Source organism: Salmo salar, chromosome ssa12 (genome assembly GCF_905237065.1).
Source record: "Salmo salar chromosome ssa12, Ssal_v3.1, whole genome shotgun sequence".
Classification (NCBI taxonomy): domain Eukaryota; kingdom Metazoa; phylum Chordata; class Actinopteri; order Salmoniformes; family Salmonidae; genus Salmo; species Salmo salar.
The window spans coordinates 59,537,775-59,553,710 of NC_059453.1; the positions used below are offsets into that span (position 1 = coordinate 59,537,775).

Sequence of the window (15,936 nt, forward strand, 5' to 3'; positions counted from 1 at the left end):
TAGCAGCTTTAATTAAAAGTTGGTCCCAGTTTCCATATTTGTAAACAAATTAGAACAAGCCCATAATCATACAGTACATTTTTAATGCATTCTTATGCAAACAGTGCATTAGGTATCGACCAAAAATAACTGTGTAAATTAGTCATCTCCAGATCAAATCACAATTCAGATTGAAATCACAATTTATTCAAAGTGCATTTACCAGAAGCCTCAATACACTTTACAGAAAAATAAATACAAACGAAGCCATAAACATGTGATGGCGTCCAGAGTCTCCTCTAGTAGATACACAACTCAAAAGATCCATCCTTTACATCAGGGGTGGGCAACTCCAGTCCTCCTGGGCCTGATTGGTGTCACACTTTTTCTCCATCCCTAGCAAACACAGCTGACTAATCAAATTGCATTCTAAACTGAAGATCGTGAATAGGTGATTATTGGAGTCAGGTGTGTTAGCTGGGGCAAAACTGTGACACTGATCAGGCCCTCGAGGACTGGAATTGCCCACCCCTGCTTTACATGAACATTTGGAGATGCTAGAGAAGGATTCCCTTCCCTTCATAGATTTCTCTCAAAAGCAGCAACACGGTATCCTCAGAATCCCTGAAACACACAAGAAAACATGAGATACTGCAGAAAGCTAAAGAAAACATGTAAGCTAGTTCAAATACAGCATGAGTCAGAGTCAACACTAGCTCAGTTGTTATTACCAGTAGCAGAGATGGCTCTGAATGGCAAACAGATACTCATTGAAGCTCTCTAGGGGTTTCTCTTGAAGGACGTAATCAAACCGACGTCCACCATTCAACATTCCAAAACTGATATTCTTCATCTCTGTAGGTGGGACGGTACCGTTTTGGGCCCTACTACCTGGAAAAGAGTATTGATGGAACATTCCACTAACACAGTTCAAATGTTATTGTCTCCTTTTTGTCTTTTAGGACAGCTGTTTTTAGTCAAGACTTTTGTGTTTTTAACATAATATGTAATTGTTGTGCTGTATGTGTGTTTATAGTTTTGTTTAATGTTGTGTTAGTGTATGTAAGTTGTTTTGTCTGAAATGTTGTTCCCTCTGCTGCTATTGGACCAGTTCTTTCTTGGAAAAGAGATGTTATCTCAATGAGAAAAACTTGTATAAATAAAGGTCAAATAAAAACATTTAAAATAAAGGGACATTGGTTGCAGGCAGGGGTAACATGATAATACTCATAGTACATACAAAAAACATGTCACACAAAGGACAAATTACACCGAAAAATCATTATATTACATTAAGTTGCTTTTAAAGGCCTACCTGTTTAGCAATGCTATAATTACTAGAGTAACAACAGTGGAATTTGTTTTTGGGAATATGAAGAATAAAGTAATGCATGTATGGAAAAACACTGCACATGGTTCCTAATAAATGAGTGAATAAATTAATGAGCGAACAAAAGTAATAAATAAATGAGACCAGTCTCTCACCTTCGGACTCCTGAGGTGGCAATGCAGCCGTGGTTCCTACACTGGCCACTGGGGGCAGTGTGTTGACAGGTAGCGTGGTGAGGGTCTGCCACACACCACGGAGAGTACTGACGGAGAGCAGCAGATCTGAGCTGACTCGCATCAAGCTGTCTTTCAGCTCTGGGGGACACAATGTCAACACAGGGTCACTGCATGGGAGCACAAGGTGGATGAACGCTTCCACACGCTCATTGGATAGCAACGATGTAGGTCAGTGTTTTAAATTATCAGGCAGGTCAGAGCGTTAGTAATGCTCGCTTAGGGTCTTAACAAAAAGCTCATGACATATGGGGCTACCATATCTAGAAATGTTTCTGTAATGTTCAGATCAAAGCTTCACGCCTCAGGTCTCACCGAGATGCATCCTCTTCCTGCCCTTGTGATGTGGGATTAGCATTGGGGGCAGGTCCACCCCTGGAGACACCACCATGGGCTCAATCCTGAAGGCCACCGGGTCAAACTGCAAGGAGGAAGAACACATTGTCAGGTCCTTATGAATACTCATGACTTTGATTGACTTTAGCTCCACTAATCATTTTTACTAACATATGATCCATAAACATACTGGATGGAAGATGTTGTAGAAGCTCTTGCAGGTGGGGAGGCTGTATTTGGGGTCGATCCTCTTCAGGCCGCGCACCGATAGGAACATCCCTATAGGAGAACCCAAGGCAAAGAAGGCCTGCGGCTGGAAGGCCAGCTGAGGGTACACAATGGACACCTGGGCAGGAAGGGCAGGGGTACATGTTTAATACTAATTCAGTATGCTCCATGTATAAATTCTGAATTTCTTCACTTTCTGTAACTAAGCATGGATATCAGAACTTACCAACATTTTTAAATTACATTTAAATTTTATTCATTTAGATTTTCAGTTGTAATAGTTGGGCCTCATGTTAACTGCATCAAGACATTCTATTAAATATATTCTCTTTAATCCATCATTTGGCTTTGAGTGTTGTTTTTGTGTTGTTTGTTGTTTAAATCCTTGTACACAAAATAATGTATACTTTTTAGCCAGTAGTTCTGAAAGTTGTGCTCACGAGCCATAAGCGGTCTGCGAAAATGGTGTACTACTTCACATATGTGCAGATATGTGCACCATGGCAGTGCTCTCTCTCACTCTACTGTATGTGCATGTGTACATGTTACAGTATGCAGTCACTGTTGTTGTTGTTTGTTTACCTGGCCAATGCCAATGTCAAAGTACTTGTAATCCACTGGGCTGGTGGAGGGGGCGTCTGAGAGGAGCATTGGTTGTTCTTGGACCTGGGAATACACACCTGGAACGCCAGGAACTGGCTGGGACGTTCCTGTCCTGGATTCCTGCTTCTGGGCCGAAGGATGGATGGATACATTAGATAGCTCCAATAACAATCTAAACAATATAACTTCATCAGGCTGCTGGTTCCAGCTTACAAACAGTTAGGATGGAATATTGTCAGGGTTAAAACCACAGACAGACAGGAAGCTACGCGCAATAGATCCAATAGACTGGAATGTCAGATCAAAGAAGATTGATTTTAAAACGAGTGGAACATTTCACATAATGGCTATGTTTGACAATGAATGGATCTATTTGGAAGTGGATAGGATTTCATACCTCTCTCCATCTCTTCAACAAGCACATGATCTTCTTGCGAGGCCCCAAGGGCATTCCCAAGTCCTTCAAGTCCGTCTCCGAACAGAGAGCCTAGTCAATAGACAGAGGACACACACACAGTTAGAACATCTCACACACACACACACACACACACACACACACACACACACACACACACCACCACACACACACACACACACACACACACACACACACACACACACACACACACACACACGCTTACCAGTGATTCTAAGTCCATCTGCTCCTTTGTAAGCATTTGGAAAAACTTGCCCAATCCGCAATTCCTAAGTGTTTTCTCAAAGCTCTCAAAATTAATGGAGGTTGCTTCACTTGGGCTGCTGACGCTACTCTGAAGCAGAAGAAATATAGGATCAACATTGAGCTAATCAGAATAAATATGCTGGTGGTTGTGGCCATGGCCAAAATGTAGCTGTACATTTTGTCAGTTGCCTACTACTTACTATCTTTTCATCTGTGTTATGTATTTCTTGATTTGTCAGAAGGTCAAAGAGGATCAGAGAACCTAGAAAAGTCATATTAATAAAAAATATGAATTACTATAATGGTTATCAATACTGCACTCCTAGAAAAAAAAGGTACTATCTGGAACCGAAAAGGGTTCTTCAGCTCTCCCCATAGAAGAACCCTTTGAAGAACCCTTTTTGGTTCCAGGTAGAACCCTTTACACAGAGGGTTCTACACATATCCCAAAAGAGTTCTACCTGGTAACCAAAAAGGGTTGCCCTATGGGGACAGCTGAAGAACCCTTTTGGAAACTTTTTTTCCTAATAAAGTCTGAAGAAAAAGTTAGGAGAGGTCTGTGAGGTACTGACCCAGACTGTGTCCAGTCAGTGACACTGCACCAGTGAATTGTGGGTGGCGCTGAAGGAATACGTGGTGGAGGCGGTTTATCTCTGAGGCCACGGTGTCTATGATGGTCTGGCAGTAGGTGGGGCTGTTGTAGTAGAACAGGTCCAGCACCGTGCCGTTGCTGAACTGACGCAGACGACTGATGCTGGGCAGGGTGATCCTCTGGATATCCCTGTTGGTAGGAGGAAGGTAAGAAAGTTTGTGTGTGTGTGTGTGTGTGTGTGTGTGTGTGTGTGTGTGTGTGTGTGTGTGTGTGTGTGTGTGTGTGTGTGTGTGTGTGTGTGTGTGTGTGTGTGTGTATGTGTGTGTTTGTGTGCGTGTGTGTGCCATTCTTTTGTGTGAAAAACCACAAAACCCAGTAAACAGACGATTTAAACAACAAACAACACAAAAACAGCATTCAAAGCCAAATGATGGAACAGTCCAAGGCCTTACTCGTCCACCCCAGTGGCGTCCCCATGCAGGACCCGGTGCCAGTTGACTGGCAGGAACTCCACACGGCCCATGTGGGCGCCATCTTGCCCCTGCTTGAAGTGACTGCTCAGCAGGCTGAGTGAAGCATCGCGGAAATCATTCACTACAGGCGGTAGAGAGTGCTTTAGTATGTTTGTGATATGCTTTTGCATGTTGGTACAGTTAACTTGTTTCAAGTAATATGGTCATCTTAACCTATCAAGTCTGCATTAATCAATGTACGGGAATGTCTGTGAGAAAAAAAGGAATTGTGAAAAAGGGGAAAAGCAGAGTGCAGGTAAAGGTAAAGTTTTAGAAGTAGGGGTCAAAGGTTATACACACACCACATTGAACGACCCCACGCAGCTGGATGTCACAGGCCGGTCCAACGCCATGTACCATGAAGACAAGGTGGTCCACTTGGTAAGGCTCTCCTGATTGACCAACAACACAAATAAGGTATACTGTGTAAGGAATTGTAATTTGGTATCATGTACTGTAAATACCAACGTGAGTTCTCTGTAAACAATGCAATATCCATTGTTCAGGCCAATTCCCAGTACTGTTTGCATGAAACACAAATAGAAGTACAGTATAGGTGTGACAACCTCACATAGAGGTGTAGAAATCAAAGCCCATTGTGAAGATGGAGGCCTATACATTTGCGGGCTTACCTTCAGGTATCTCTATTGAAATACCCTCCATCCCCCTTTTGACGGTCCTGGGTCGACTTTGCTCAGAGGCAGAGGGGAAGCTTATCCAGTACTTCAAGGGGATTGTCTGTTGCTGTGTCATAAGCTAACGGAGACAGAGCAAGGAATATAAACTTTGTTGCATTTTGTTTTACAGTCCAATATTTGCATCTCTACAGACATACCATGCAGGTACTAGTGACAGTAAGATAGTGTCACTAAGATATACTGTGCTTCTGTACATGTCAGTTATGGATGGGAGAGGGGGTCATACCTTAGGGCTGTGCAACACCACCGTTTCTCCAGTGGGGAATTCTAACTTCCTCGTCCAGTCATTCAGCGTCACTGATATCATGTAAGCCTCCTGTGAATACAGTGATGCAAATGTAATGGACCCTGGTCTCCTGCACTCCAGACATTAGCTCCGGGAGGTAACACAAGTCTTGGGTTATGTGGTTGACCGAGGGTCAAACCCGGTCAGTCATACTGTATATGTTACTGACAATATTACCAAGGTATGATTGACAGATTAACAAGGTCATTACCAATCCGCAGTATACCCCTTTCAGATGGTAGAAAGAAGTAAATACTGGCCCCCGCAAAACTATGGTACGAAGATAAACACCAAGGTATCAAGGTAGATATTGTATCACTTTGTAATGATTTGCGTTTGTGTGCGTCCGATATGGCACCTATATAGTGCACTTCTATTGACCAGGGCCCTGTATACTATATAGGGAACACGTTGTCATTTCAGACTGTGTCCTACCTCCAGGGCGAGGCTGGTGTGCTCTGGGTAAGGGGTGTAGGAGATATCCTTGTCTCCTTTGTGGAACCAGGAGCAGCGCCTCACCTCCGAGGGGGGCTGCTCCCAGTACACCGCGTAGCGCCGCCTCTCCTTCAGCCTCACATCGAACCGCCTACCCTCTGTGGCTACCACCATCTCCTCCTCCCCGCGGGTCCCCCCTGTTAGGAGCAAACACACAATTATGATGCTATGGTTAGTCATCTTTATCATTGCTACTATCATCAGGGATCATGTCATTACATCCCATGGCTGATTGAACAGCACAGCCCAAATGAACAAAACCATAACACTCCACATTACAGCAAAAGTTGTAATTACATAGTATGGTAACAAGTTATGATTCATCACAATGAAAACATTACTTGCCTAGATAGTCCTTAATTTCAGTGTAACTATATTCTTGTTTCAGGGTAACACATCCCACATAATATGGTGCTATAGTACAAAGGGGCAACAATACAAGAACAATTTGTATTATTTGTAAATGTATGATGAATTGTCTCATGCCATGTTTGTGTGCCTCTTCCAGCCTTGGTGAGTCCTCTCTGCTGAAAGGGAACCAGGAGTCTTTACAGTCCACCTGCTGCTCGCAGTGGAACCAATGGTGCTGCACCGGCTCATATACACCTTCTATCACACCGTTCATGGCAGCTAGATCAGAGAAGCTAGGAAAGAGTGGAAGTGAATAGAACAGATCATCATTCTTAGATTTTCTCTATAGGGAACATGTATATGTGTAGTCTGCTTTTAAGTTTAAAAAAAATACAGAAAGAGATCAAGAGAGAAGCTCACCTACTATCTGGCTAGTGTATGAGGATGGAGGGGTCATTTGAGAGGCTCAGGTTGATCACCAAGGCAGCTTTAACGGACCACCTGGGAGGCACAATCAGCATTCTAATATTTACACATTCATCTGATGCTAAGTTTCAGGGAAGATATCATTGTTTTAGATGCTAGCTAAGGGCTGACAATTGGATATTTTGTATCCTTGAAATACAAGAAACACAGCAAGCACATGTTTCTGTCCTATCCGTGGATAGACAGTGCTGAGTAAGAACATAACATCTTATAACATACTGGGAATGTTTGCTAGGAGTGAATATTGTGAATTCCTCTCATACTATTTAAACTCACATTCTTTAAAAGTAGAGAGCAGGCATCAGAAATAGCTACATACCTTCAATGTACAGCTAATGTTATAGTATAGGACTCCATCAAATATGGCGGTTCCTCCCGAGTGGACCTCGCTGTTCAAAGTTGCAAAAAGACGTCCTTGGAATATATCCAAATCCAAAAGCATTTAGATATTGATGAAGGCAACAACAAAAACAGCAAGGTTTGTTAAGGTTTCCAACAGGGGGGGACTTTCCTCTGATTGACTTCACACTTTGCAAGCTTGTCTCAACACTCATGTGTTCTGAATGACTTCACTGGTTTAGTGACTCAGAGTGGGACCAAAGGTCAATTCCAATCACGATGAAGAGGTGTGGGGAAATAGCAACACAACAGTAGGCCTGTAGGCTATAATCACAGAAGAGAGAAAGTACCCAAATCTCTCTAACAATTGTGTTTTAACTCATTAATAATAATTTGCTCATTTGGTTCCAAGCTTAGAGTGGGGAACGGAAACATATGCAAAGTTTTACATGACTATCGCTTTATCACATAAAGATAAGCAATAATGTCAGTCTTTGACAGTTTAACTTCAGTCAGTCCACATCTACACGGTAGTAAAATCAAAATCAGATGTACAACACACATGTTGTATGTATGGAGTAAAGTGTAAAAGGTACTTGCCAACTGAATGGTCCTGATAACTTAAGACAAGAGGTCAGCGGGTTCTGCTTTCCATGAATCATCTCTTACATAGGACAATGTTCCACCTGTGTAACATACTGTGCATAGACATGGAATCACCAGATCAGAAACATTGATATTATTTAGCATGACAGCCTAGAAATGCAACCCTGTCTTTACCTCTTGCAATAGACAGCACAGATTGAGTAAGGAGAGTGGGCTACTTGTGGTTGAGGGTTCGGGTTGAGACCATAAAGTCTTTGTGACTTGCAGTCTCTCTCCTCCTATAGACAACTTAAGGCAATAAACAATTTTGCAAATTATTGACATTTTGAAGAACTAAGATAAGTTTGCTTTTACATGAAAAGCTCTTATCTACTTACTGATAGCCCACGGACATGTTTATGTTTTTCTTTTAACATCCTCAAAGCCGACACTGGAGTTGTCTGGTCTCTTCAACCAACGCTGCATCAATAACATTGTACGAATTACTATTCGTAACTTATTGTACGGATTGTAATTCCTAATTAATACATACGAAACGTAATATCATACTAATTAGTGTCCCACATTTACTATGTGAAGTCTACCCTTGATCATGACTCTCAGTTCCATAACATCACACATAAGAGTAATTGGAAGAAGATGTCTTCTGTACAGGGGAGTTTTGTTAAGAACCCCGATGCTCAATCTGAACATTAACCGGCGTCGCTTGCTGTACGGTTTTGGAAGCATAAGGACCTCCCTTATCTTTCATATCAGCCAGAAATAAAATGATACACACCTTGATAGGGTTAGTTTTCCCACACAGCCACCTGTGTGTAAGCGTAACTCGGGAAGTGTAGTTTTGTCGGGTGGAAGCACCCATAGCTGTATGGCTCTGTGCACAACTGCAACAGTAAAAAAAAAAATGTATATGAAGGATTATTTTTTTCGCAGATAAAAGATAAGGGCCATATGTCTCGAAAGCCGTATCGCAAGCAATGATTATTGACGTTTCTAAACATTATAACACATGGTCGGGATTGTAGTTCACACGAGCCAGTCGTGGGCAAAGCTAATGGCTGGAAACTGTAGGGAGAAGGTAAAATGCCTCCTAGTTTTCGAGAGCTAGGTCTACCCCTAAGCAGTGGCGGTTCTAGACCATTTCAACTGTAAATATTATTTCATACTCCACATTTAGGGGGGCCACAAGGGGGTCCAAAATTGTTGTCACAGGGGCACTAAAAAAGCCAGACCACGGTTCGCAACTGCACATGAGGACAAAGATCGTACTTTTTGGAGATTTGTCCTCTGGTCTGATGAAACAAAAATAGAACTGTTTGGCCATAATGACAATCGTTATGTTTGGAGGAAAAAGGGTGATGCTTGCAAGCCGAGGAACACCATCCCAACTGTGAAGCACTCGGGTATCATGTTGTGGGGGTGCTTTACTGCAGGAGGGGCTGTTGCACTTCACAAAATAGATGGCATCATGAGGGAGGAAAATTAAGTGGATATATTGAAGCAACATCTCAAGACATCAGGCAGGAAGTTAAAGCTTGATCGCAAATGGGTCTTTCAAATGAACAATGACCCCAAGCATACTTCCAAAGTTGTGGCAAAATGGCTTAAAGACAACAAAGTCAAGGTATTGGAGTGGCCATCACAAAGCCCTGACCACAATCCCATAGAAAAAGCGTGTGCGAGCAAGGAGGCCTACAAACCTGACTCAGTTACACCGGCTCTGTGAGGAGGAATGGGCCAAAATTCACCCAACTTATTGTGGGAAGCTTGTGGAAGGCTACCTGAAACGTTTGACCCAAGTTAAACAATTTAAAGGCAATGCTACCAAATACTAATTGAGTGTATGTAAACTTCTGACCCACTGGGAATGTGATGAAAGAAATAAAAGCTGAAATAAATCATCCTCTCTACTATTATTCTGACATTACACATTCTTAAAATAAACTGGTGATCCTAACTGACCTAAAACAGGGAATTTTTACTAGGATTAAAATGTCAGGAATTGTGAAAAACTGAGTTTAAATGTATTTGGCTAAGGTGTATGTAAACTTCCCGACTTCAACTGTAGATATATTTATACATAAATATATGGCTGTGGATATGTATTACTCTATATTTTATTGTATTTTATTATGTTAGCTATAACATGAAACTCTATACAATGTTGTATGTTATGAAATGCTTTTATATTTTGCAGGGCTCTACAGTGCTACCTTTTTACTTGTATGCACCTGGAATTTTTATTTAGGAGCACCAGTGCACCTAGAAAAATTAAGGATTTAAACTTTTATCTCTATTTTTCATTGTGCTCCTAAATTTCTTTGTGAGTGCCTACATTTTTTATCATAGGTGCACACGTGCTCCTTGTTTAATTGTTGTATTACATTTTTTTTAAAGTCAACGTAGAGCCCTGTTTTGGTTGTCTACTTCTTATCGGTTATGCATGTTTAATTAATTTTTATGTTTTATTCCAATATATTCATTAGTGTATTTGTATACATTTTCATTTACAATGCCAATCTGACAATATTGGACTAACAATTGACATGTTTTTGTAAGGGATCCTATTTATTGTCCAAAAGGCCCAACTGCGCCACTCTCCCATCCACGGCATGCATTCGCTACCTATCAGATGTCTGTCTCTAACTACACTGCCCTACAATCACACGCTCCCAGGCCCATTTTACACGGATGTACCGCAAACTACCCGCGGTGCCATGGCTGCGTTCCAGTTCGCTTTCTTCATGAGTCCTGCGCTAGGCTCAAGGAAGTAAAGGCCTCTCCAGCTGAAACTCCCCCGTCCCCAGCAGAGAATAGAGTCCCAGTCCCCACTGCCACATCCTCACAGACTGCCCCTACTCCAAACAACTCCCCAGACAGAGTGGTAGCGCCTAAATCAATTGGGCAGAGAGTAGTGGACGAACTAAAGCCCTCGGTTGCTTGGGATTGACACGAACATCGCAGGGAGGATGGTGTGGAAGTTACTACACGGCCAACAGCTCACGAGGAGAGAGCGCAGAAGGGTAAGGCAACTTAATCCACAGGTACCTTCTATGCACACCTCTGTACTGATACTCAAGGAAAGGTTAGAGAATTGAGTGGAGTGATTCTCTGGCTGTCAGCCTGTTGCCTGCTGATGTACTATTAGCCCTATCACTGCAGTCATGTAACTGTTGCCTATTTGCAGTCGAAGCTGCTGAGCAACTACCGGTATGTTACCTATGGGCGATTGCGCCGGCATGGCACAATATATATTTTTTTGTATCGCAGATTTGTTCTGGCAATTCTCATATAGAAACTTACTTGGGAGGATGGGTGTTTAACATTCTTTTTACATTTGTATCTTGATGAAGTGTCCCTTTCAGGCCCTTTTTAGACCTATACATGACTCTTGTAAGACCCTACGATCTGTGAACCGTACATGGTATAGACAACATCTAGGTGTCATGAAACTCCTTATAGTGTGCTTTAAAATATGGAGTATGTCTATATTCAAAAAAAAATAACTCACGTTAATTTATTCATATCTCATAATTACCCTTTTTAATTTAGCAAAAAAATTGACTAATTCTTTGGGACAATATACTCTTCATCCAGCACATCAAATTTTCAGAGTGGGTTCTGCTACTTGAAGAAATGATGAATGTTAAACATAGAAATTGACATTATAGGTCATTAACCAATCACATCCCTGCTGTATGATTGTACATTCAGCAAGTAGAGGAAGTTCCCTTTGAATGGATTTTCTCGTTCACTGTGTTGGTGGTGCTCATAAAATGTATAATAACTTTAAAAGTAGCAGTGAGCCCACTCTGGAAATGTGATGTACTTGTTGAGTATATTGTTTTAAAATTATCTGTCTAAAAAATGAACAAAATCTAAAAGGGTACTTTTGAGATACCAATATAGTTTAGGGCCATGCTGGCATGGAATCGCCCCTATGTGACCTCCATTGAACAACCTTGTAAATTGAGTGACTGTTAAGATTAGTGACAAACACCTGGCTATTTGTCAGTACATGGCTTTGTTTTTACAGTGCAAATCAGAGCCATTTGTGTAACTGTATTGTTTTTACTGAATCTTATGAAACTGTATAACTAGGCCATGTGTCTCTGCCGGATCACACAAGGGTGTTAGGTGTCGGTTGTTCTTTTTCTGCCGGCCAGCCGGAACATGTTGGCAGAGTACGGTTCTGTAATAACTCTCTAGATGATTACCACAGAAGGCGTGGCAGCCATGAGTGTGTCAGAGCTGCAGGTGGCGTGTCGTAGCCGGGGAATGAGGTCACTGGGGCTGACGACCGAGCAACTCATGCAGCAACTGCAACAGGTACTTCGTCCTCCTCTAACTCTCCAACTTAAACTGCCCCTCACCCACACATAGCTGCCTGTTAGTATGTGAAAGGAATGCTGCTGGGTCAACCTGTCTCAAGTTTCATTCCCAGTTAAAGACTCCCTCCAGCTATTAAAAAAAAAAAAATCCTGTTGAAAAACAATTTCCCAAGTATAAATACAGTAATGTACATTAAGGGTATACAAATAGGTTTTCAGCTATATATATACACACTGAACATGTGTTTGTGTGTGTGTAATTTTATTTATTTATTTTACACAACTGCAAACTTCAAGGAGTTGGCCATTCAAGGAGTGTGCAGGGGTTGGTCTGATGGGTTATTCATTGTCATCCTCAATGACATAGATGACAACAACCACATAAAACAGACAATGCATGCCTCCACCAGGGACAACCATGCTCTAGCAATTGAAGTAACTTCTGTCTCTCTTCTGTCAGTGGTTGGCTCTTCACCTGAAGGAGAATGTTCCTCCATCTCTCCTGCTGCTGTTCCCGTGCCATGTACCATACCGACCTCACACCCAAGTCCCCTGTCATCCTCCCCATCGTCAAACTGGAGGTAAGGGGCTGATGTTGGCAACTAAAGCAAGGGTTATGATCGATACAACCGCTTAGGTCAGGGCCAAAAAAGAAAGGGTGATGGCATCATCCATAAAAGACCGCAGCAACAACTTATTTTGAATTCATAGTGGCCTTATGTGTTAAAAAAGCTGACACGATTCGTATGTTGCAGGTGCCTCAATATAAACGTAGTTTTCACTTACAGAAAGCATCTTCTGTCAATGTTTTCTTGACCAATCCTTTTGTCTGACAAACTGGGATTGATATTAGTGTACTAAAGGGAGGAAATAGTACTGGAAGGTTTTTATAATGGTTATTTTAGGCACACTGTGCCCTGAAACATGTGACTCCTTTGAGAGAATGTTTCACCTGAGGAGAAATGGCAAGTCATGTTGCTGACAAGGCAAAACTAGAGATGTTTTTTCTTCTGTAAATGCTCTCAACAACCTTCCAAGATAAGAATGCCTCAGAGTAGACCATTGCTAAGTAACCTGCCACAATAAGACCAATGGCAAAGTGTTCTATTGGGCTGAGCTATAATTATGTAATGGCTACATTACCAGGCGTAACTGTATTTTGGCATCATCCACTCCATCTGCTAACTCCAAAATTACCCAATGCCCTAATCAAACCAGTACACAGAGCAACTGAAGGCTAAATTCAACATTGAATTGATCCCCTCTTTTCTTGTTCTTCACTGCAGCAAGTCGCCGCCCCCCTCCCGCAGTGATCGAGGACCCGGTCAAAGACAAGCCCATGTCTGCGTCACTAGAAGTCCTGGTGGACTCTGCCCCCATTATCATGGACAGGAAGGTACACACTGGCCGCACTTCTAAATTGCACGATCAACGGGGTCCACTTCCATTCAGTCCATTTCTGTCTTTATTGATGGGGATTGATTGTTTCTGTTGATGTGGACGCTTCTTCTCTAAGAAAAACACCAAGAGAACTTCCTAGCAATGTTTGTTTTGCGGCAGTAACGTTTTATGATTCCCAAATTAGGAAATTGAATCCCAAATCAAGAAGTGCAAGCATACAGACACACTGACACCCCCCCATGTTTCCTTATTCTTAGAATCCCTTCTTTTTCCAGGTAAGGAGAGTTTTGGATAAAGCCAGGATTGTGGAATTGAAGATGGTGTCACCAGAAGCTCAGTTAATACATGTAAGTTTGAGTGGGAGATGTTTCATTCCATGGTTTTGTGTACAAAGTTTTTGGAAAGAAATTGATACAGGAGCAGAAGGTAGGCAAGTCCAAGGGGGCTTTGTAATGGCCCTTTGGTTAGAGTCCACCCTTATCTGTTGTATTTCACAAAGCTGCATCAATATGTTAGCTACTCTTTTTGGAAGTAATGATTTGTTATATACCATCACATTTCAAGTTTAGATTTTCTGCTGTTCTCACTGATAATTTTCATTAACAGTATCTAGTCAACCTATTGGTTCTTGAATAGAACATACTTGTCTTAGCTTAGCTCTTTGCGATTTTGCTCATATTATCTATCCTCCATTTTCAGGGAAAAGGTGCTGAGTTGGCTACTAAGGTGAATGCACCAATTTGTAAGTCGCTCTGGATAAGAGCGTCTGCTAAGTGACGTAAATGTAAATGTAATGGCTGCCAAGGCCTACACTACTGGGTCCAACACTCACTAGCTGCATAGACTGCTGAAGGAAGCTTCAATCCCAACCCCCATTCCCTCCTTCACTTCTGGTTTAGGGAAGCCATCGTGGCACACTTTTTAGTCAAGTAAACCAAGGAAAAGATGAGAGAGCTACACAGTTGGAGGCGGACATGGCTTACTACTTGTCATCCGAAAGGACGAGTCTAATCCAAAGAAACGACAATGGAGAAGAAGTGAGAGGGTCACTTTAAATGTATTGCTTCCTTCATCGTCTGAACTGTTAATTTGCTGCACTCCATCTGACGGGATATTGCTCAAGTGTTTACAGTTGTAAGATCTGTATCATATATCAGTATTTGTTTTACTCTGGAACAGAACATAATGTTCTGTGATTTGAACTATGGTAAACGTTGCACTGTAACGGCGGCACATCTTTTGTATAATATCATGTTTAATAGAATCATCAGTCTCATCATTTATTACAGCTAAATGGTATCCTGTACATTTGTACATTTGTTGAATGTATGATATGGAAATACGTGCCTCTGCTTTGTGCAGTCCACTGGGCTATACTCTAAGCTTAGTCTAAGCCTTAGACTAAGCTTAGACTCTAAGGGGTGTCAATCTTACTACAGTTTTATTAAGACAAAATTATGGGACGTTCCTATTATTGGTTGGTGAACACATTGTTAATGGTAAGCATGATGTTATTAGAATTTCTCTCATACAGGGGAATGTAATACTCACTCCTCTGGGACATTTTTGTTAGCCTGCTAGCTGCTACTACGTTGCCAGGTTACTATGTACGCCAGGTCTGCTTATTGGCTAAACCTGCAGTCTGAATCAAAATGGGATTTATATTTTGGGCTTGCTTTATTTAAAGGGATATGTAGATAAATACCTTAAAAAATATAGTTTTAAAATCATGGTGCCATAATATAAAAAAATATATATATATTTTTTTTATATATAGAAATCCTATTAAAAAAAAACATGAGCTGGCACACACCTGTCACGTCCTGACCAGCAGAGAGAGTAGTGGTTTAGTATTTTGGTTAGGACGTGACAGAGGGATGTTTGTTTTTGTATGGTGGTGGTTTTTGTGTGTGTTGTGAGGGGTGTTTGATTTATGTGTTGCTGGGTTTTTGGATGTATGTTCTAGGTTGTATGTTCTAGGTTGTATTGCTGCATTTTTGTCTAGTTTTAGGGTTGGGCGCTGGACTCTCAATTGGAGGCAGGTGTTTCTAGTTGCCTCTGATTGAGAGTCCTATATAGGGGTGTGTGTTTGTTAGTAGGTTGTGGGAAGTTGTTTGTGAGCACTGCTTTGTTTAGCCTGCAACTCTGGGCGTGAGTATTGTTTTTTTTTTCGTGTTCACGTGTTTGGAATAAATGATCATGATGAACATGCAACCCGCTGCGCCTTGGTCCTCCTTTCCCGACGACAACTGTGACAACACCCATAATAACAGTTTGTGTGGAGGTGCTGACTAACGGCGAATAAACCATAAACCATAAACTATCAAAATAAAGTCGCACACTCCATGTATAATCTCCCAGCAATTTAATGGGTATTTACCCACGTTTCGGCATCACTATCACTGTGCCTTCCTCAGGGTAATGTCATGAATACTTGAACCAGGTTAT

At 41.7% G+C, this 15,936-nt stretch overlaps 2 protein-coding genes across 6 annotated transcripts; one reads left to right on the top strand and one right to left on the bottom strand.

Annotated features, from left to right (window-relative positions):
* Nucleotides 1-63: 63 nt before the first annotated feature.
* On the bottom strand, nucleotides 64-7,849 carry LOC106565382 (phospholipase DDHD2). 3 transcript variants are annotated; one of them, XM_045691580.1, is made up of 18 exons: nucleotides 7,131-7,849; nucleotides 6,750-6,826; nucleotides 6,461-6,618; nucleotides 5,915-6,111; nucleotides 5,420-5,509; nucleotides 5,128-5,251; nucleotides 4,798-4,887; nucleotides 4,436-4,577; nucleotides 3,964-4,172; nucleotides 3,592-3,653; nucleotides 3,351-3,479; nucleotides 3,107-3,196; nucleotides 2,689-2,835; nucleotides 2,069-2,224; nucleotides 1,858-1,963; nucleotides 1,465-1,623; nucleotides 711-870; nucleotides 64-603 (listed from the first exon to the last, which is right to left on the bottom strand). In XM_045691580.1, the coding sequence occupies exons 3-18, from the start codon at nucleotides 6,597-6,599 to the stop codon at nucleotides 537-539; spliced, it is 2,067 nt and encodes a 688-aa protein (XP_045547536.1). In that variant the 5' UTR covers nucleotides 6,600-6,618; nucleotides 6,750-6,826; nucleotides 7,131-7,849; the 3' UTR covers nucleotides 64-536. The 3 variants fall into 3 exon arrangements, with proteins under 3 accessions (XP_045547536.1, XP_013987909.2, XP_013987908.2); XM_014132434.2 differs by having other exon boundaries at nucleotides 2,689-2,832; nucleotides 6,746-6,826; XM_014132433.2 differs by having other exon boundaries at nucleotides 6,746-6,826; nucleotides 7,131-7,847.
* Nucleotides 7,850-10,427: 2,578 nt separating this feature from the next.
* On the top strand, nucleotides 10,428-15,702 carry LOC106565383 (LETM1 domain-containing protein LETM2, mitochondrial). Of its 3 annotated transcripts, none has more exons than XM_045691582.1 (6): nucleotides 10,428-10,779; nucleotides 11,982-12,085; nucleotides 12,548-12,668; nucleotides 13,374-13,483; nucleotides 13,764-13,835; nucleotides 14,188-15,702. In XM_045691582.1, exons 2-6 carry the CDS (start codon nucleotides 11,993-11,995, stop codon nucleotides 14,263-14,265), a joined length of 474 nt encoding a protein of 157 aa, XP_045547538.1. In that variant the 5' UTR covers nucleotides 10,428-10,779; nucleotides 11,982-11,992; the 3' UTR covers nucleotides 14,266-15,702. The 3 variants fall into 3 exon arrangements, with proteins under 3 accessions (XP_045547538.1, XP_013987913.1, XP_045547537.1); XM_014132438.2 differs by having other exon boundaries at nucleotides 10,434-10,779; nucleotides 11,979-12,085; XM_045691581.1 differs by having other exon boundaries at nucleotides 10,726-10,800; nucleotides 11,979-12,085.
* Nucleotides 15,703-15,936: the final 234 nt, after the last annotated feature.

Coding starts and splice junctions, on each gene's coding strand:
- LOC106565382 (XM_045691580.1), bottom strand. CDS start 6,599: ATGAACGGTGTGATAGAAGGTGTATATGAGCCGGTGCAGCACCATTGG. Junction 3,654..3,963: donor ACTGACTGGACACAGTCTGG/GTCAGTACCTCA, acceptor TGACTTTTCTAG/GTTCTCTGATCCTCTTTGAC. Junction 3,197..3,350: donor AGATGGACTTAGAATCACTG/GTAAGCGTGTGT, acceptor TCTATTGACTAG/GCTCTCTGTTCGGAGACGGA.
- LOC106565383 (XM_045691582.1), top strand. CDS start 11,993: ATGAGTGTGTCAGAGCTGCAGGTGGCGTGTCGTAGCCGGGGAATGAGG. Junction 12,086..12,547: donor TCATGCAGCAACTGCAACAG/GTACTTCGTCCT, acceptor CTCTTCTGTCAG/TGGTTGGCTCTTCACCTGAA. Junction 13,484..13,763: donor CCATTATCATGGACAGGAAG/GTACACACTGGC, acceptor TTCTTTTTCCAG/GTAAGGAGAGTTTTGGATAA.